The 22,581-nt window shown below is 39.5% G+C and overlaps 1 protein-coding gene across 3 annotated transcripts in view; it reads right to left on the bottom strand.

The window, feature by feature from the left end:
* Positions 1 to 22,581, bottom strand: part of zfhx3b (zinc finger homeobox 3b) — a 452,523-nt gene that overhangs the window by 298,762 nt on the left and 131,180 nt on the right. For all 3 annotated transcript variants that reach the window (XM_063067110.1, XM_063067111.1, XM_063067112.1), the window contains one exon: positions 2,831 to 3,327. In XM_063067110.1, coding sequence (XP_062923180.1) covers positions 2,831 to 3,327 — 497 coding nt within the window. The remainder of the gene's footprint in view (positions 1 to 2,830; positions 3,328 to 22,581) is intronic.

Below are 22,581 nucleotides of genomic sequence, written 5' to 3' on the forward strand. Positions count from 1 at the left end.
GCAAAGTACAATAGTGAGATGGAATTACATACACACCAGATATAGCAAGAAGGACATGATTCAACCCTTCGTGCAGATAATTTACAACAATCTGAATGTTTTACGGTCAATTTTACCAAAACCAGCATCTTCTTTCCCGTGATTCAAGGAATTCTCACCTGACAGTCACGATTTGTACCACTATAGTCTGAATTACCAAAGAGTGCACAGGAAACCAAAGAGAATTAGTATGAAATGAAGACAGAACATCTTGAACTGTCAAGATAGAAAGGGTAGATGTGAACTGCAGGGGACTGCCTGTGAGGAGCAAATCAAAGGGAGTGTTGAAAACAGTAGATATGCTGCAGGTTACATGCTGAAGTGCGTTCATGTTTGTGTCTACAGAAAGTGAAATGGGGCTGAGGGAATGAAAGTGATGCAGCATGGCAGATGTTAGAGATTTAAAAGTACACAGCAGGTGAAGTTATTATCTGAAGGTGAATTACTTGGGTACAAGATGATGACCCAAGCAGATAGGTTCAGGCGATCCTGCTATTACTGACCTAAGTACAAACCCTAGACCCAGAAGCACTAGAGAAGCAATTTACACATGATCGTAAACTGGGAGGGATGGAGTGGGAAGTAGCAGAAACCCTTGCCAGATAGAGCAGTCCACAAATTTCAGAAGAATCCAGACAACACTTGTATTTGGGCAGAACTCCAGCAAAAAGAAGAAAGAAGGGGGTAGAGGAGCCTCAGGACCAGCACCATCAGGTTTAGGAACAGTTATTGCCCTTCAAACCATCAGGATCTTGAACTAGAGGGGATAGCCCCTCTTATTCCATCACCGAAGAACTGTTCCCACAACCTATGGACTCACTTTCAAGGACTCTTCATTTCATGTTCTCAATATCCATTGTTTATTTATTTATCAATTTTTTTTTTGCATATTGGTTGTTGTCTGTCCTGTTTGGTGCGGTCCCTTGTTGATTCTACCGTGTTTCTTGGATTGACTGTGTATGCCCAGAAGAAAACAAATCTTAGGGTCATGTATGATGAAATGTATATATATGTGTTTTGATAATAAATTTAACTCTGAACTTTGAATGTTAAAGTGAAGTAGAAGGTCAAGTGCATTTGTTGAAATGAAAGAATACTCAACTAGATAGAGAAGCGGGATAAGGGAAGGTAACTCAACAATGAACTTGTCTGGGCACAACACAGCTGCAGTCAACAAACCTGATTAATTTCTGAGCTACACTAGTAAATAAGTAGACAATATGTTTGAAGCCAAGAAACTAAAGCTGTGACATTGCTGCCCGTATTGCATTCCTGGGTATCAGGAGAAAGTTTCAGAGCTTGAAGCTGCTACAGAGGGGGGTTAAAAAGGAGGGTTAAATGATCCTCGAGGACTGAGTAATGAAGAAAAGCTAAAACCTGAGAATCTTTCAGAATAGAAAAAGAGACAGTTTGGATATGTATGGCACCCAGCGGAATATGAAAAAGGCAAATCCTAGGTACTAAATCAAGCTAAATGGCAACTTTATGACAAGTAAGCAGTGAAAATTAAGAACTTCACAGACAATGCAAGAAAGCATTGCTTCGCAGTACAAACGGGTGGGAAAGGTGTAAGAGTTACATCAAATCAGATTTCAGTTCCTTACAATAAATGGGTAACGTATGCCAAATGGCCTTGTCTTTTGAACTTTACATTCAAAAATACATGAAGCACATACAGTACATCAGCAAACAGGATTGATATGGGGTAGCTGCGAAGAGAGGAATATGAGTAAGAGTGTCAGAGCCAAACCGTCCAGAGTCAGAATAACATAATGCAATAATAAAAGCAGAGGCTTTTTCCCAGGACTGGAATGGCTAGCACGAGAGGGCACAGTTTTAAGGTGCTTGGAAGAAGGTACAGAAGAGATGTCAGGGGTAAGTTTTTTTACGCAGAGAGTGGTGAGTGCGTGAATGGGCTGCCAGCAGTGATGGTGGAGGCGGCGGATACAATAAGGTCTTTTAAGAGACTCCTGGATAGGTACATGGAGCTTAGAAAAACAGAGGGCTATGGGTAACCCTAGGTAATTTCTAAAATAAGTACATGTTCGGCACAGCATTGTGGGTCGAAGGACCTGTATTGTGCTGTAGGTTTTCTATGTAATGAGGTCACAATGATATGTCATGCTAATCTAACCAATTTCATATTAACTTTATGTATAGTTTTCTATAAATCCTAGGAGGTGCTGCATTGGGAGTCAACATTTGTATTCTAGATTTACTTAATTGACTAAAATGAATCAGAGTATTGATTAATGAGTCAGGCAATCAGTCATGTGAAGCCTGTTGAACAACAGCCTGAGGGGCCAGTCTTCAGAAAGCTTGATGTTGAACCCTGATTAAACAGGAAAGTTTTTCTTTAAATAAAACAAAATAATTTGCTCTCTTGTGTCACTCCCTTATGCTTACATTAAATGTGGAATCCTCAAGCCACCTAACCTTATTGGATCATTAGAACAGCCAGATGAAAAAAAAACAACTTTCGCCAGCTCCATATATCAAAATATTTCTAACTTCAGCAATAATTTTTCTTATCTAAGGACCCTTCTTCTAGGTCCATCATCTTCAATTTTACCTCAAACTTTCAAGGAAATCTGCTACATTCTTGATGAATTTGAACAATACATGTTATTTAATTGCTATTTTTTATAACGTCAAATATATAAAGAAAACCTTTGCAGACAACCTTTCACTGACAAACATTTGCTTTGAAAATAGTATATATTGAGAACATAATGACTGCTATTCACTATGATTCAGAAACACTGCATGGGGAGGATGTTACTCTCCTTACCTTGTATAATTTCAAGCTGGCTTCATGCCTTGAGTTGACAGTGTGCAATCGCAGCTTCTCAATGCTATTGGTGTAGTAGTCGCATGCGTTGCATTTCAAGTGCACTGGGTTCCCAATGGCTACACATTTCAGTCGCCACTCATTGGCCTTCCCTCCTTCCTTGATGTGTGCCACAAGCTGATATTTCTGTACATGCTTATCTGTCTTACAGTGCAACTGGAAGTTGGCCTTGAGCTGGGTGTTGTAACGGCAGAGCTTGCACTGGTAGGAATCACCAATGACAGCCTTCCACTCCTCTTCGGGCAGGTGGCGCTCAATGTTCATGTGCAGACCCAGCGTCTCCAGGTTGTCCGTGGTGAATCGGTTGCAGACGGCACATTGAAAAAGCTTCAAGGAAGGGTCATTCGTGGTTGTGAACGTTTCGCCAAGGTTCATGAGTTCCTCTGACACCAGTTGCCCGCCTCCCAGTCGCATGTCAATAGGAATCTCACCGCCAACTGCATAAAACCAAAGAATAAAAAGCAAGAATGAAGTGCTTGTTTACAGTGCCAGGATGTGATGTCCAAACCCTGAAAGAAAATCTTGAGTGATCAGCCTGAACTCTTCTTCTAAAGCCAATACTGACAATGCTGCGTCTGTTATTAAGGTCCAATCTCCTATCATTGTCTAGGGATAAAATCAGCTGCATGGTAATGCTTTATGCAAATTAATTGGCCAATCTCCTGCAATGTTCAATCCGTAGATATGAGAGTGAGCGATGCCTATTTACTTGATTTGTTGATGGTAAGCCGTGCTTAACAGTTTACTTTATGCTCTTGTCCCTGACTACAAGACTGAGATGGTCAAAACTCATTTTACTTCTGATCAGTTATTAGTCTTCAGGGACAGTGATTCCTATCAGCTAATGCCAAATTAGATTTAAACTTTAGCTTGTACAGATTTCAAAGGTGAGCACGCAGTATGCAAGTAGAAATAGAAAGAAAATCTCTGAATATGGCCAAGCAAGCTCAAAATTGCTTCTATTTGTATTATTTGATTGCATAATTAAGTGTAACACTTTGTTAGGATGCAACCTAAAATGGAGTTTAAAAATATTTAATATTCATTTCAACTCCAAGGATATTGGCAATGGTGACTACTTTGATGTTACATAGCAATAAACCAGGACTGCAGAACACACTTCATACTAAAGTCATTTAAAAGAAACAATAGTTTAGTTCAACCCAGGAGTTGTTTTCTTTACTGTGGATTTTTCCATCTAACCCCCATCTTGGTTGAGGACTGCAAGATTTCCTCATCTTCAATAGGTCAATAGGTACATTTAATGTCAGAGAAATGTATACAATATATATCCCAAAATTCTTTTTCTTCACAAACATCCACGAAAACAGAGGAGTGCTCGAAAGAATGAATGACAGTTAAATGTTAGAAACCCAAAGACCGCCCCCCAGCTCCCCCCTCCCACGCACAAGCTTCTTTTGAAAACTATAGCAAATAAAATGCTGGAAATACACTCAAGGTCAATCAGCATCTGAAGAAGGAAAACACTTTTGAGCAAAAATCCTTTTACTGAATTTCAGGACAGTAAATTGCCTCTTTTTACCAGAAAATGTGGGTTCTAACTGAACAGAAACAATATGTTTGTAACACTGTTTTTATTTCAGACAGACACCATGAGGAATTTTTGGTATCATCTTTAAGTCAAATATTGTCAAGGTAAAATAAGGTTTTTTTCTTAGCCAACCTAACATGTTGAACAGAAATTTAAAACTGATCTCGATCTGCCGATCAGCACAGACAGAAGGAAAAGAAAAAAAAAAGCTCTTAATGATTTTAGTCAGGAGCTGAAAAACGGAAGGCTTGGGAAAAAAGAAGCAAGTTATAGAAATACACTCAATGTAGAAAACTGTTTTAAAATAGCTGCAGTGAAACTTGTGCTACGTCTCAGCAACAGCAGAGGTAGAGCTAATTATCCCATTACTGTGTCAATACATCCATTTAACAGAGTTGTGTCAGTGCCACTGCGATGGGTGAGCTCATCAGTGGAAGGTGAAAACCTCTGTGCTGTACAGATCTGTCTAATGCCTCTTACTACACAATCTTTAATACATCATTGACCAGACAAAACCAAGAGCTGACCTTGTCCAACTTACAGTAAATTAATAACAACAAGATCTTTATTTATAGCACAGAAGCTCTGCAACTGTGAATGGCACTTCCTAATTTCAAAATCTTCAATTCCTATGAAGAGTCAAATTTAAATTCAGTTTATGGTTTCATGCTTTTTACAAAAAGGTAAATTTATTCTCCACCTGATGTCCTCCACCAGCCCTGAAGCTCTTCCTTGCTTTCCAGGCTTTGTTCTCCACAGTAATGAATTTCTACCATCACGTAATCCTCCATCTAGTGGTAGGGCTGAGAACTAGAGGATCCCATCCACTGAGAGCATGCGTCATTTGGATTAATTGTTACACTTAGGATCCAGAACTCCTCTGCAACCAAGGTACTGCTTGATGAAAAGTGAATTCTGGCACTATCCCTAGCATTAAGTATTTATTGGCTCTGGACCTGTACTTGCTGGAATTTAGAAGAATGAGGAGGGATTTCACTGAAACCTATCAAATATTGAAAAGCCTAGATAGAGTGGATGTGGAGAGGATGTTTCCTATGTGGGGGGAGTCTAGGACCAGAGGGCACACCCTCAGAATACAAGGACATCTCTTTAGACAGAGATGAGGAGGAATTTCTCTAGCCAGAGGGTGCTGAATCTGTGGAATTCATTGGCTGTGGAGGTTAACTCATTGAGTATATTTCAAGCAGAGGTTGATAGTTTCTTGATTAATGAGGACACCTCAGTTGATGGGCAGAGGGCAGGAGTATGGGGTTGAGACGGATAATAAAACAGGTATGATAGAATGGTGCAGCAGACTCGATGGGCTGAAAGGCCTAACTTTGTTCTTGTGTTTTATGGTTATATGGGCTTATTAAAAATGCAAATCTGTCAGTAGAATCAGCCAAAAAAAAACTGCACCAGAGGATTATGATGGTAAAAATTAACCCTAGCATGAGATTTACAAGCGTAGAACTATCTCTGCTGAAGAAAGCAGGCAATTATAAACAAAGCCAGCCCTGAGTAAAGCAGATTCAAAGGCTACACAACCTATTCCTGCTTTCCTTTCTTCTGTTTATTGACTACAGCTCAGCATTCAACACAATCATACCCTCAGTTCTAATTTAAAAACTCCAAAACCTAGGCCTCTGTACTTCCCTCTGCAACTGGATCCTTGACTTCTTCATCAGGAGACCACAGTCAATGCGGATTGGAAGTAACACCTCTTCGCTGACAATGAACACTGGTGCACCTCAAGAATGTGTGCTTGGCCCACTGCTCTACTCTTACACCCACGACTGTGTGGCTAGGCACAGCTCAAATGCCATCTACAAATTTGCTGATGACACAACTATTGTTGGCAGAATTTCAGATGGTGACAAGGAGCGAGATAGTGAGTGGGGTCACAGCAACAACCATGCACTCAACTCCAAGGAACTGATTGTGGACTTCAGGAAGGGGAAGTTGAGGGAACACATACCAGTCCTCCTCAAGGGGTCAGAAATGGAAAGGATGAGCTATTTCAAGTTTCTGGGTGTCAGAATCTCTGAGGAACTATCCTAGGCCAAACATATTAATGCAATTACAAAGAAGGCACAACATCGGCAATTTTTTATTTGGAGTTTGAGGAGAGTTGGTACGGCACCAAAGGCACTTGCAAATTTCTACATATGTACCACGGAGAGCATTCTAACCTCTGGAATGGAGGGGCCACTGCACAGGATCAGAAAAAGCTGCAGATTCAGCCAGCTCCATCATGAGTACTAGACCCACGCCCCCCCAGCGTCGAGGACACCTTCAAATGTCGATGCCTCAAAAAGGCAGCATCCATCATTAAGGACCTCCATTACCCAGGACATGGCCTCTTTTCATTGCTGCCTCAAGGAGGAGGCAGAGAAGCCTGAAGACACACATTCTTCATTTCAGGAACAGATTCTTCCCGTCTGCTGCCTGATTTCTGAATGGACAATGAACTTATGAACACTTCCTCAGTATTTTGTTTTCCCTCTCTTTTTGCACTACTTATTTACTTTATTCTTATTGTGATTTATAGTTTTTATTACTATGTATTGTAATGTACCACTGCTGCAAAGCAACACATTTCACGACAAATGCCAGGGATATGAGACCTGATTTGGATTCTAATTCTCTTTCAAAAAGAATTAGGAAAGTGTGTCTTTGCCACATTGCTTATGACCAATGAATGATTCTCTTCAAAAGAGCAGGAGCTGATCTGTTACTTAGTCCAAAGACTTTGATCTTCAGTCATCTGATAGGAAGCCTAAGAGATGACAGACCAAGGTTGATTCACCTTCAACTTTCCCATTCAGCAAGTCCCTATTCTCAAGATACCCTGTGCTACTTCAGAAGTCATTGAGAAATCCACTAAATTTCATAGTGCTAAAGGACCTTTATCAAATGGGTGCACTGCTGTCATCTGAACCTTCAACTGTTCTAAGCCAACAGTATGATCACACTCGTATCTAAGCCGGCCTACAGGCGTTCTCTACAATAATGGTGCCCGGACTTACTGTTAGATTTAGATTCCTTTAATATCAGAGAATGTATATAGTATACAACCTGAAATTCGTACTCCTCACGGCATTATTTATTGAGATACAGTGTGGAGTAGACCCTTCCGGCTCTTTGAGCCACACCACCCAACAAACCCCCAATTTAATCCTCGCCTAATCACAGGACAATTCACAATGACCAATTAACCTACGGCTTTGGACCGTAGGAAGAAACTGGAGCACCCAGAGAAAACTTACATGGTCATGGGGAGAGTGTACAAACTCCCTGCAGGCAGCAGCAGGAATCGAACCAGTGTCACCCTTACAGTAAAGCATTTTGCTAACTACCATGCTACCGTGCCGCCCATATATTGTGTTTCAAATGCTGGATCCATGCAGGTTAATACTAGGCACTTAATAATATATTTCAATTTAATCTAGCCCAGTACTACGAGAAAATGTTGGCTTCAGTTCCAAGTATATTTTATGGGAGTTGTGATCATCTTGTCAACACACAATGAGTCTTGCTTTTGGACACCTTCACTGATCTTGTAGAAATTTAATGAAGTGAGATTTTTTGTATTGTTGGCTCTGCATTTACCTGCTGATTACAGCACACATAGTTATATTTATTTGCTCATGAGGTTCCTGCCAAATTAGCTGATGTACAGTGACATGCAAAAATTTGGACACCCCTGGTCAAAATTTCTGTTACTGTGAATAGCTAAGCGAGTAAAAGATGAACTGATTTCCAAAAGGTACAAAGTTAAAGATGACACATTTATTTAATATTTTAAGAAAACTTTTTTATTTCCATCTTTTACAATTTCAAAATAACAAAAAAGGAAAAGGGCCCGAAGCAAAAGTTTGGGCACCATGTATAGCAGTACTTTGTAACACCCCCTTTGGCAAGCATCACGGCTTGTAAATGCTTTTTGTAGCCAGCTAAGAGTCATTCAATTCTTGTTTGGGGGATTTTCACCCACTCTTCCTTGCAAAAGGCTTCTAGTTCTGTGAGATTCTTGGGCCGTCTTGCATGCACTGCTCTCTTGAGGTCTATCCACAGATCCTCGATGTTTAGGTCAGGGGACTGTGAGGGCCATGGCAAAACCTTCAGCTTGCACCTCTTGAGGTAGTCCATTGTGGATTTTGAGGTGTGTTTAGGTTCATTATCCTGTTGTAGAAGCCATCCTCTTTTCAGCTTTGGCTTTTTTACAGACGGTGTGATGTTTGTTTCTGGAATTTGCTGGTATTTAATTGAATTCATTCTTCCCTCTCCCAGTAAATGTTCCTCGTGCCACTGGCTGCAACACAAGCCCAAAGCATGATCGATCCACCCCCATGCTTAACAGTTGGAGAGGGGTTCTTTTCACGAAATTTTGCACCCTTTTTTCTCCAAACATACCTTTGCTCAATGAATTTTAACTTCATCAGTCCACAGGACTTGTTTCCAAAATGCATCAGGCTTGTTTAGATGTTCTTTGAACCTTTTGAATAGAACTTTTTGGCCGCAATGAGCAAAGGTATGTTTGGGGGGGGAAAGGGTGCAGAATTTCATGAAAAGAACACCTCTCCAATTGTTAAGCACAGGGGTGGATCGATCATGCTTTGGGCTTGTGTTCCAGCCAGTGGCACAGGGAACATTTCACTGGTAGTGGGAAGAATGAATTCAATTAAATTCCAGCAAATTCTGGAAGCAAACATCACACCATCTGTAAAAAAGCTGAAGATGAAAAGAGGATGGCTTCTACAACAGGATAATGAACCTAAACACACCCCAAAATCCACAATGGACTACCTCAAGAGGCACAAGCTGAAGGTTTTGCCATGGCCCTCACAGTCCCCTGACCGAGAATCTGTGGATAGACCTCGAAAGAGCAGTGCATGCAAGACGGCCCAAGAATCTTACAGAACTAGAAGCCTTTTGCAAGGAAGAATGGGCGAAAATTCCCCAAACAAGAATTGAAAGACTCTTAGCTGGCTACAAAAAGCGTTTACAAGCTGTGATACTTGCCAAAGGGGGTGTTACTAAGTACTGCCATGCAGGGTGCCCAAACTTTTGCTTCAGGCTCTTTTCTTTTTTTGTTATTTTCAAACTGTAAAAGATGGAAATAAAAAAGTTTTCTTGCTTAAAATATTAAAGAAATGTGTCATCTTTAACCTTATGCCTTTTGGAAATCAGTTCATCTTTTACTCGCTTAGCTATTCACAGTAACAGAAATTTTGACCAGGGGTGCCCAAACTTTTGCATGCCACTGTATATGTATATGTGAAAAGCAACTAACGTATGACGAACATGGCAGATTTTCTTGTTGGCAACACAGAGGGTGGTTGTTGGAAGACAACTTTGAATTCAAAATCTCTTTGCAGTTGTTTACGACATTTGTCATTTCCTGGCAGATTGTGAACACAATTCGACATGTTTGCACTTATCAAAAGGCTTAGAACACTGGAGGCCTACAAATTGAAAAGCTTAGAAGGTAGGTTCTTTCCAAAGCAATTGGCTGAAGTAAAATGCTTAGAATTGTTTGGTGGAGAAGAATCCTAAATTATAAACTAGACCAGAGAGCCAAGAGAGAAATTGGTGAAAAGGAGATGGAAGTAACATAGGATGCATAGAATGGATGTTGAAAAATCAATCTTCAGCGATCACTCAGTAAAGCAGTCAGCATAATCGAAGACCCTATCCACCCCAGACATTATCTCTTCTCCCCTCTTTCATCGGGCAGTAGATACAATAAAAACACGTAGACAAGGCTCAAGGACATACCTCGCCCTTATAAACTATCAAATGATTCCCTAGTATGATAAGAAGGACTCTTGACCTCCCAATCTACCTCGTTATGACCTTATTGTCCACCTGCAATGCATCTCCTCTGTAGATGTTACACTTTAGTCTGCATTCTCTTACTCGTACTACCTCAACGTACTGTGTAACAAGTTGATCTGTACGCAAGACAAGCTTCCTATTAAATCTTGGATCATGTGTCAAGAAACCTAAATCTAAACAATTTAGGAAGAGTGAAAGAGACAGTTCTGAAAAGACACTTTTGAAGAACAGCAGAGAAAAAGATGAAAGCATGTAACTATATGGGATACTGTCATCACACTACAGACCTTGTACGCTATTCGAATCAATGGAAAGGATTAAATTAGGGGGCAAATTAGAGGGAGTCACAATGGAGCAGTTAGCTCAAAACTGTATTGGACACTGCCCAAGAACAGATTTTAAGCCTTCGGTCTTTTTTTCCCCACCATGTACTTAGCAAATTTCCCCTTAAACACATCCATGTCATGATTTTTGAAAGCAAGTTCGACATCGCTATCACTCTTTGGAAAAGACGTTTCACCTGGATTTGTTGTTGGATTTATTTGGGACTCGCTCATACCTATGCAACCACAGACCATAAGATAAAGGTCCAGAATTAGGCCATTGAGTCTGCTCTGCCATTTCATCATGGCTGATCCAATTCTCCTCTCAGCTCCAATCTCCTGCCCTCTCCCTATATCCCTTTATGGCCTGACCAATCAAGAATCTATCAACCTCTGCCTTAAATGTACATTCAGACTTGGCCTCCACAGCTGCCTGTGGCAAAGAATTCCACAGAGTTGCCACTCTCTGGCTAAAGAAACTCCTCCTCCTTTCTGTTCTAAAAGGACACCCCTCTATTCTGAGGCTGTGTCCCAGGTTTGCTTTCTCTTGCAAGTGGAAACATCACTTTTTAAATCTATCCCTTCAAACTTTTCCATAACCAAAAAGGTAACGATCGGATCATCTCCCGATTTTCAGGAAAGAATCACATCTTTTTTATTTTATAATACAGAGCGATCACAACTGGGCAGAATACCCAGAAGTAGTCTGTTGGAAGTTTAATTCCAGAATCAACAAAATCTTTTGTCTTCAGAACTTGTCAAAACATTTTATGACTTTAATATGACTTCACTATTTTAAGTGACTTTTATTTGTGTCATTAGATCCTTTTGGGACTTATTACCTGAGGAATATTTGACCTTCATTTCTTTTTACCAAACTACAGTGCATTCCATTGTTATAAAGGTGACTCATCCATGTAAGAGAGAAACAAAACACAGAGCAACTTTATCAGAACACACCAAGTCTGCACAAGTTTCTTAAACTTTGGATTTGAACCTACCACCTGCCATTTAATACTCCCAAACCAACAGAATGTATGATGAAGCAAGGAAGAGCTTTTCAATAGTTTGTGAATTGAAGGGTTAAATAAATAGCGAAATCCTGTTCTGCAGCTAATGCCCATTGAAGGCATCTCCAATGTGAATCTGACAGAGAAAGAAGTCCTGCCAAATTCAATAGTGCTCATGTGAAATTGAAGTTCTATAGAAACAAACAGGCCAACATACAAATTATGAGCAAAAATGAAGCAATATTTTTTCCCACACTTTTTTTTTCTTGCACACATGTAGAAATGCACATGCGTGGGAAACTAAGATGGGTTACCGCAGCTCTCCAAGGCAGAGTAAGTAAAAAACATGAAAAAGAGAGAGAACTAAAGAGACTAAACACAGGGACATTCATTTGCTGGCATATTTTCCAGTGAAATATTTATAAATGGTAAGTTGTCTAGAAATCTAAAAAATGTGTACTATTTCCAAACATTTAAGACACTAATATTACACGTTTTGTGAAAAGTATACAGTTGCTATCTGTATGGGTTTAATTCACCTGGTTTGTATAAAAGTTTCAAAAATTTGTTTTACTTTGTACCGCTGAACTACGACTGCAGTAACAATTAAGGATTTGTAAGTGAGAAGAAGAGGTAGCTTCAGGTGACTATTAACATAACGTGGATTTCCCACTTCCCCCTCCATTTTCAATCAATATTTCTTATGATATATCAGCATGCACAAATGGAGTCTGTGGTTTAAAACATTTGTTCATGTTTTAGTGCTATTAGAAACTCAGAAGCTACAAATTTACGAAGAATAGGTTCTGATTATTAGTTCAGCAGGTATGGAAAAGGGAGAACAAGCGCTAAATTCTTGAGGATTTAAATAAGGATTGAGAAGGAACTAGATTGTAATTTGGATATACGCAATCACCAGAATAACTCTTCCCAAGTGGTTAATAAAATATAAAGATAGGTTGGCATATTGAATGGATTTCTCACAAGGCATTTCTCTGGTCAAGAGCATTAGCTTTAACAGAGTATGTTCTTTTTAAAGCAAATATTGTCAAGAGTTCTTGCTATACTATTTTTATTCCATGGAATATGTATTCAGTTTTAGAACACTATGTTCATTCCCATATTTGGATAAAGCAGAATATGCTTAAAATCTCAGTAGTCATTTTTCTTTCACCCACTCATAAGAAACAATTGCTAAATGTTCCCTTAGCAACCAGCTGGTTACTAATGAACCTAACTATATTAACCTTGCAGTCATTTAAATTACAGAAGAAATTATAAGTCTTTTTGATTTACCAACTCATCACTTATATTCTTATTTTCTATCTTATTCTGTGTAATGCTACAGCCTAATGATTTTTGTTGTATTTACTCTGGGACTCGAGTCATTTGGTTAAGCATGGTTACAGAGCAATTATCACTTTAAAGGGACCTAATGCCTCTCCAATTTTTGTCTCATTATACCCTTCTACATCTATACATATGGTTTACTCTGTTTGAATGAGTAGAGAAGGGTCAAATAAGGACAACCTCAAAGATACTGCCAATGTTCCTGTCCATCTATCCGTGCCAGTGTTGAAATGCTTCTCCAACAAAATCTATTCACTAAATATATCTGTCTCACTCAAATTAACAGGAGATTGCATCATTGGCCTGGGTTTTGATGTACTGACAAAGCATTGCTATTTGTTCTTGACCTTAAAGAAATCAGACACTAAAACTTCAGAGGAATCTCTGCTATACTTCTCTCATTTCCAGAAGCCAAGAACCTTCTGCAGGCATCTGTGGAAAGTAGCTACAATGATATCATTAAACTGGCAGCATAGCCAGTCATATACAACAGGAAAACTATCAAATTTTCATCCAATTCTGGAACTATTTAACAAAATCAAACTAGGGATTACAACATTCAAATATATACAGGTGAACCTGAAATATGAAACAACTAAAGTTTATTATAGTCATAGGCTCTATGATTCTACAACACTTTACGATCTTAAATTCACTAAATTCTGACCTTTTTTTGATAATTTTCAGAATTGATGAGGTCAGTCAACAGTATTCATGGTCTACCACACTGCTAAATCAAAGCTCAAAGTTCAAAGTATGTACATATCACCATATACATTTTCATGCGTGCACTCACAGCAGAACAAAGGAACACAATAGTATCAATGAAAAACTATCACAAAGACTGACAAACGCCCACTGTGCAAAAGAAGACAAACCGTGCAAATACAAAAAAAGTGATAATAATAAATAAGTAAATAAATAATATTGAGAACATGAGTTGTAGAGGCCTTGAAAGTGAGTCCATATTTGTGGAATCTGTTCAGAGCTGATGCCATCAGAACATCAGACATCATTTAACAAAAATACAAAAAATTCTGCAGATGCTGGAAATCCAAAGCAACACAGATAAAATGCTGGAAGAACTCAGCAGGTCAGCCAGCATTCGTGGAAATGAATAAAGAGTCAATGTTTCGGGCCAAGATCTTCTTCAAGACTGGGAAGGAAGGGGGAACGTGCCAGAATAAAAAGGTGGGAGGTGGGAAGGGAGGATAGCTGGAAGGTGACAGGTGAAGTCAGGCGGGAGGAAAAGGTAACGGGCTGGAGAGGAAATCTGATAGAAGAAAAGAGTGGACATTAGGATAAATAGAACAGACAATAGGTGCAGGAGTAGGCCATTTGGCCCTTCGAGCCAGCACTGCCATTCACTGCGATCATGGCTGATCATCCACAATCAGCACCCCGTTCCTGCCTTCTCCCCATATTCCTTGACTCCGTTATCTTTAAGTGCTCCATCTAATTCTTTCTTGAAAGCATCCAGAGAATTGGCCTCCACTGCCCTCTGAGGCAGAGCATTCCACAGATCCACAGCTCTCTGGGTGAAAAAGTTTTTCCGCAACTCCGTTCTAAATGGCCTGCCACTAATTCTTAAACTGTGGCCTCTGGTTCTGGACTCCCCCAACATCGGGAACATGTTTTCTGCCTCTAGCATGTCCGATCCCTTAATAATCTTACATGTTTCAATCAGGTCCCCTCTCATCCTTCTAGATTCCAGTGTATACAAGCTCAGTCACTCCAATCTTTCAACATATGACAGTCCCGCCATCCCGGGAATTAACCTCGTGAAACTACGCTGCACTCCCTCAATAGCAAGAATGTCCTTCCTCAAATTTGGAGACCAAAACTGTACATAGTACTCCAGGTGTGGTCTTACCAGGGCCCTGTACAACTGCAGAAGGACCTCTTTGTTCCTATACTCAACTCCCCTTGTTCTGAAAGGGAAGGAGGAGGGAACTCGAGGGGAGGTGATAGGCAGGTGAGAAGAGGTAAGAGGCCTGAGTGGGCAATAGAAGAAGAGGGGAGGGAGAGGAAAACATTTTTACTGTAGATAGAAATCAATATTCGTGTCATCAGGTATTCTGTCTACCCTCTACCCCGACAGAATACAAGGTGTTGTTCCCCTATCCGAAGGGTGGCCTCATCCTGATACAAGTGGAGGCCATGTCAGAGCAGGAACGGGAATTGGAATTAATATGTTCGGCTACTGGGAAGCTCTGCTTTTGGTGGACCGAGTGGAGATACTCCATGAAGCGGTGTCCCAATTTACGACAGATCACAATGACATAAAGGAGGCTGCATCAGGCGTACTGGATACAATACACAACCCCGGAAGATTCGTAGATGAAGCATTTTCTCACCTGTAAGGACTGTCTGGGACCTTGAATGGCGGTGAGCGAGGAGGTGATGGGCAGGTGAGCAGTTTGTCTGCTTGCAATGATAAATGCCAGCAGGGAGATTAGTTGGGAGAGACAAAAGGACAAGGGAGCGATCCTGGCAGAAAGTGGAACATGAGGGAGGGTGGGGAGGTAAAGATGTGTTGATTTATTTATTGAGATACAGCACAGATCAGGCCTTTCCAGCCCTTTGAGCCACACCGCCCAATGACCCCAATTTAACCCTAGCACTATCACAGGACAACTCACAATGACCAACTAAACTACCAATGGTATGTCTTTGGACTGTGGGAGGAAACTACAGCACCCAAAGGAAACCCACACAGTCACGGGGAGAACGTACAAACTCCTTACAGGCAGCAGGGGAAATTGAACCCGGGTTGCTGGTATCGTAAAGGGTTGTGCTAACCCCTGTGCTATTATGTGGCCCCTATCCCTGTAACCATGCTAGAAAAGGGAATCGCATTTTTACAGAAGACAGGGTGGGAAGATGAGAATACAGTCAAGGTGGGAATTGGTAGGAATCGTGCGAATCAGTAGGCTTATAAAGGATGACAGTCGACAGTTTGTCTCCAGATATGGAGACAGAGATTGAGAAAGGAGGTGGAGTTGTCAGAAATGGACCAAGTGAATTAAAGGGCGGGGTGAAGTTGGAGGCAAAGTTGATGAAATTGGTGAGATCAGCACGGGTGCATAAAGCAGCACAATTGCAGTCATCAATGTAGCGCAGGAAGAGTGGGGGGGGGCGTTACCAGGGAAGGCTCAAAACATGGGCTGCTCCACGTAGCCAACGAAAGGCAGTCATAGCTGGGTCCTATGCCAGTGCTCTTGGCTCATTTAAGATTGGGATACACAAATACATTGAAATCTACCTAGAAGTTAAATGGTGGCATGGCAGCAGAGTTAGGCAATTTGGTCCATTGAATCTGCTCCTGCATTCCATTATGGCTGATTTATTATCCCTCTCAACCCCATTCCCCTGCCTTCTCCTCAAAGCCTCCAACAGCCTTACTAATCAAGTAACCATCAAACTCCACTTCAACTACTGTATACCTACGACTTGGTGTCCACACCCATCTGTGGCAATGAATTCCACAAGTTCACTATCTTCTGTCTAAAGAAATTCCTCCTCATCTCTGTTCTGATGGGACATCCTTGTTTTCTGAAGCTGTGCCCTCTGGTCCTAGACTCCCCCACTATAGGAAACATCCTTTCCACGTCCAAACTATTACCAATATTCAATAGGTTTCAATGAGATATCCCTCATTTTTGTAAACTCCAGTGAGTATAGGCCCAGCGATATCAAATGCTCCTCATACATTTCCAGAAACTTGTTTTGGACCCTCTCCAATGTCAGTACATCCTTTCTTAAGTAAGAGGCTCAAAACTGCTCACAATACTCCAAATGTGGTTTGACCAATGCCCTATAAAGCCTCAGCATTACACACTTGCTTTTATAGTCTAAGTGAATGCTTAGACTGCATTTGCCTTCCTTACTACTGACCCAACCCGCAAGTTAACCTTTAGGGAATCCTCATAAAGACTCCTAAGTCTCTTGGTACCTCTGATTTCTGAATTTGCCCCCTGTTTTGAAAATAGTCTATGCTTTGATTCCTTCTTCAAAAGTGCCTGGCCATACACTTGTCTACACTGAACATAGAAGTCCCAGGGCATCTGTATAACTTGCTGTTTCTTAAAGTTTGTCAACTGCAGCATTAAACGCTGCGTCAGGACAAGTTCCAACCAGAATTGAGAATAATAGTGTTACTGATATCATACATCTAACAATGTATGCATTCCAATTCATATGAGAATTAAATAGATGTTAAAAATTAGTTACAGCGATCAATTTTTAATTATTGTGAAGAAACACGGGTTATACAAGCCCATGCAATAACACGTTGGCACTAATCACGTAAACTTCTACAGGCATCTACATTAAAATGTAATTAACTCTTTGTACTCTTGCTAAGACATAGCAACATTTATTACCTCAATTCAAAAAACATTGATAAGCCACCCAAAAGTATAATTATTTCAATCAAATGTGTATGTGTAATAAATCAAAGTACACAGGTTTGAAAGCCCACGAGTATTAAACAGTTACCAAAACTGCATGAAACCACTAAGAATAGAGTTGTTACAAAGTCAAAGTATTTTGGATTTTATTACAATTTGGATTATTTTGCGACCATCTATATATCTGTATAATTTTTTACATTATGCCTAATTAAACCAAGGAGCACCTGAGCCCAATTTTGCAACCTCTTTTTGCTTTCTTTTTCCCCTATTTTGGAACTGTGCCAACTTTACCACAGGGGAACTGGAAACCCCACCAAGCAACATTGGTCCTATTTTCCAGAAGCCCTATTACCAAGAGATTCTTTCTAACAATACCACTGAAAATAAAACAAGAATCCAGATCCTACCACGAGCTCAATGGCAGATGTCATGAGATTCAATGCAATGCGTTAAAATATGCTCGGGCACTATGATCTTTTTAATCACTTTGCAGGAGATTACATTTAATGTATTATAATGTGCTCTGGCAGGAATCCAAGTCCAATATTCTTGTAAGAGCATGTTAATAATACAGGACCATGGCTCATTCTCCCCCTACTGAGAGCTACTGTAGCAAACAGGGGGAAAGCGCTGCGATTATCAGAGGGAAAATTTTTTGAATCTATAAAAAAATGAAGTAGTGTATAATTTTTGAGTTGCTATGTAATGGAATTGGTGGGATAGGGAATCAAAATGCTACAGTGAGGATGGAGTTGTGTTTTTAAATAGTATTATGGACCATATTACTTTTTCCAATAAATTTATGTTCTCTTGTTTTGAAACCTTAACTCCTGGCAAACTCTGCCCCCAACCAACACTTCCAAAATGGATTTTTAATTGTACTGACCTGCCCTAGTCCAATACAGCTTCTATATTCTGTTTTTTTTTTAACTAAATACAACATTACCACAACAGTCACCAACCAAGGACAAATTTTAACTGTGCCTTGGTTAAAGTTTAAAAAAAACAGCAAACAAACAAGTACTTGACTGATAGAACTGGGGGCTATATGGCCAATTTGCGATTTCTTATGAAATTTACTTTTTGGCAAATAAAACAGCTAATTATTAGGAGAGTGGCACTAAATCATTGGGTGAAGTGTTATCTTGATTACAATGAAGGGTGGGATGAAACATCCAGCTTAAGATATAGTTCAAAAGCCTTGCCAGGCACACATAACAAATATTTTAAATCTGAAAATATTCAAGCACTGTACAGCAGTTCCTTATTAAAATAAACTATCAATGCTTGGTAAACTTTCTATGAATTATTTCTAACCCAAGATTAGACTATAAGAGCTTATGATTTGTGCAATATATTAGGAATACACATTACATCGTGATAGTGGCTTTTTGGTTGTACCATTATGGTGCCAGACGTTCAATTAGAGACCTTGACTCTGAAACCTAGCTTCTACGTATTTAACTGGTCCTCAGCCAATCCCTTTGATGGTACGTAGTACACCCTGTCGTACACAGTGCTCCATCCTGGGACAAATGATAGAAATAATAGGTAATATTTCAGCCTGGACTGCTTTACCTCAAATTATCCTAAGTACTAGAGCTGCCAGCTGCTTATACTCTTCTTGCCCTGATGCACTCCATGTGTAAGCACCAAGCAGTTTAACAAGAGGTAATAGTTGCTGAGACAAAAACCTAGAATCCATGTCATATAGCACAGAAAACTGTCCACCCATACAGAATAGTTAGCCTTGGTACAATAATAGTCTTATCCCGTCTGATGGTATCCAGCTCAACTCACAAGACAAAGGCACCATACTAACAACGAACAAGCAGGTGTCGCCATTTTAACTTCAACTAATTCTTTTCAAGTGTGATACCAATTCAAGAGTCTCTTCTCTCAGGTAAAGGTACGTCTTTAATGGTTGCTCCAGTTTGCAAATCAACAATAAACAGAGTAAAACAAATTATCAGGTCTTTTATTTCAAAGCAGTTTGTGGAACCTTGATGTTGTCACCTAGGGTGCTACATATATATGCTTTAGAACAGTGACTTAATGCTGGAATTATTTCATTATTGGTGAAGTACTTAGATGAAAGATTTTATATTGCTTATTGCAGAGATATTTCAATCGATAACAAACAACATTTGTACAAGAGCAAATATCCAAATTATTTGCTGGTCCTAGATAATTCTGCTTTCTGCATGAAACTACACACTGTGCGACATGGAGAATAATAAATAAGCATCTTTACTGCTACCTTGGTATTTAGTAGAAAATATATTCATATGTGTGACTCATTATAGATTACAGTTTATAGAAGTCTGTATATGACCTCTCACTCTCTTTATTCCTATAGTAAAATGTCCTTAAAATTATTGGTTTGAGAGTGATTTCTAAAATCTACCTTATACAGAAACTTGTGGAATTGAGGTAGTGTTTGTAAGTCTACACTTATTGATCATTTCCATTTCTCTGATGATGATGGTAATTTCCTTTACAGGGCTTCCCTGGCTTATGACATTTGAGTCAGTTTAGGTGAGATACAGTAGCTATGGCAGATTCCCTTCCTGAAATTTCATTTTAAATAAACTAAAATGCAATATAATGTATGGCTCTCCCATAGACCTCAATGAAGCTGAAGTATTTTCAGTTTGTTATATGGCCATACTCATTTCCTGCTTCCCCAAAGTTTTCGCGCGTGTGTGTGTGGGGCGGGGGTAAGTAATATCTCTATTTTTAAAAACATTTCTTGTGTCAGAACCAGCCAGTCCTGATGAAAGGTCATCAGTCTGTTAAGTTGACTCTCTGTACTCTCTGTTGAAGCACAGTTCAAACTTTGTTTTTTTTTGTTCTCTCTCCTCATTCATCTCCACTACTTACACCCCTTCCAGCTCAGTGCTGTTAACAAGCCTTCTACAGCTTCTCTCACCTGGTGACAACATCAATGTGTCATCAGTTTCTCTTGACATATATCCTATCATTCAGACATTCTGTTTACTCCATCCTCCACCCCCATTTTGCCACAATTAAAATACACTTGCTTTCTTACTTACACAGAGGGTCATCAGGTCTGAGCCACCGCACAGTGGAGCAATCTCATCAGTTTCATTCTCCCTCTTCATATTTCCTTATAACACTGCAAATTATTCTCTCTCATATGCCCATCAACTCTTCTTTAATTCTTTTCCCATGTAATTACACCAACGGATAATTTGAAAAAAAAATGAATTAAACTATAGCATGCCTCTGGGATGCAGGAAGAAACTGGAGCACTCAGTGAAAACCAACACAATCAAAGTGAAAATGTACCAACTCCAAACAGATTGCAACTGAAAGAATGGTTCTTAACCCCCTCCATCACTATGTCACTCATTGTGACACAGATTCTAAACTTTCCTGATTCTGATTAAAGCATCAACCTGAAATATGAACTCTATTTTTTCTCTCCACAGTTGCTGAGTATTTCTAGCATTTTAATTTTTTTTTTGTTTCTGTATTGCAGATTCTTCTTTTCATTAATGACAAATATATTGACAAGGACGTTGAGGTAACTTTTCAATCCTGTGATTTTTAAATGCTAAGACTTGCCCACAGACCAGTATAAGAGAAAAGTGTGTCTGATCTCTAATATCCCAGCTGTACTTGGAAATTTAATTACTTTGGAAGAACATGGGCGCTTGTTAAATGCAGATACACTTAAAAAAAAGTTAATGATATAAAGAGATGCCATGGATTTGGCGAAGATGTCCAAGGTAATAATGATAATTTAACAAAATATGCAGAGAAAGTCTTCTATTAGATGAACATTTTCTTTTCCCACAGTAGCTCATGAGGCAAATACAAAATCTTGTAATTCTCTCAGACGTTTTTTTTAATCCTTAAGAGAGGAATACTAACATAACAAGGAGGTGAAGCACACCAAGTACAATTTTACATTCACAGAAGGTAAACTATGCTGTACTGAAACTTGCTGTAAAGCCCTTTGTTTGTTTAGTTATTTAGAAATGTAGAAAACCTACAGCACAATACTTCAGCCCACAAAGTTGTGCCAAATATGTCCCTACTTTAGAAACTACTAGGCTTACCCATAGCCCTCTTTTATTATTTATTACTTTTATTTAGAGATACAGTGCAGAACAGGTCTTTGAACCCAATGAACCACTTCGCCCAGCAACCCACCTACTTAACCATAGCCTAATCACAAGAACATTTACAATGGCCACTTAACCTACTAACGGGTACATCTTTGGAATGTGGGAGGAAACTGGAGCACCCAGAGGAATCCATGCATTCCTATGAAAACTTTATACACAGGATGTCAGAATTGAACTCTGAACTCCGACATCCCGAGCTCTAATAGGGTCTTGCTAACTGCTACGTTATCGTGGCAGCCCATATGCATATCCAAGGGGTTAAAATTATTAAAATGTAAACAAATAACAGTGACAATGGAACAGGCTGAAGTGGGCTGTCCAAGTTACTTTTTCCTTGAAAGCTCACACACGAGTATTTTATTTACTGACGGGCTAACTCCAACCATTCTCCATTCTTCATAAATATTGAGAAATACCAAAGTGTAGGGAGGTACTTTCTAAATATTTGCAGACATGTATAAATATCTGGTTGGTCTTTTTTCAGTCAAACTTTTCATGTTCATATAAAACAGCCATTATAGAACTGGCAACAGCACTGGATTGCCAGAGACTGAGGCCCGTTAACTGGTGAATGTACTTTCACCCAAGAAAAGCTGTTGAATGGCATCAATTACAGTCTTGTGCCATAAATTATTCAAACTCAAATTACATGGCATTGTAAAAGTGGATTAGAGCCTGTAGATCAGGTTCATCTCTGATTGGTAGGGCTGGGATTGTTTGCTCAAGGCTACTATCTAAACAGGTCAAAGAGACGCAAAGACCCTTAATAGAATGGCTTCTAATTATTATATTGCATCAATAATCTTTCATTACCAACTCATTCCATTTTATTCCTATGCAGATGAAACATGTAAATATGAAATCTCCAACCACCCCCCTTCCTTTTACACGTTACTGAGAACTCTACTAACTAACATAGCAAGTGATACATGAATGTTGCTTTTTAAATAATATACACATTACAGTGCCACCCAGTCTCATAATCAAATTTCACATTAAAATTAATGGGCAACTTGTTGATAAAGGAAAGTCAGCCTAATTTA

Source organism: Mobula hypostoma, chromosome 14 (genome assembly GCF_963921235.1).
Source record: "Mobula hypostoma chromosome 14, sMobHyp1.1, whole genome shotgun sequence".
NCBI lineage: Eukaryota > Metazoa > Chordata > Chondrichthyes > Myliobatiformes > Myliobatidae > Mobula > Mobula hypostoma.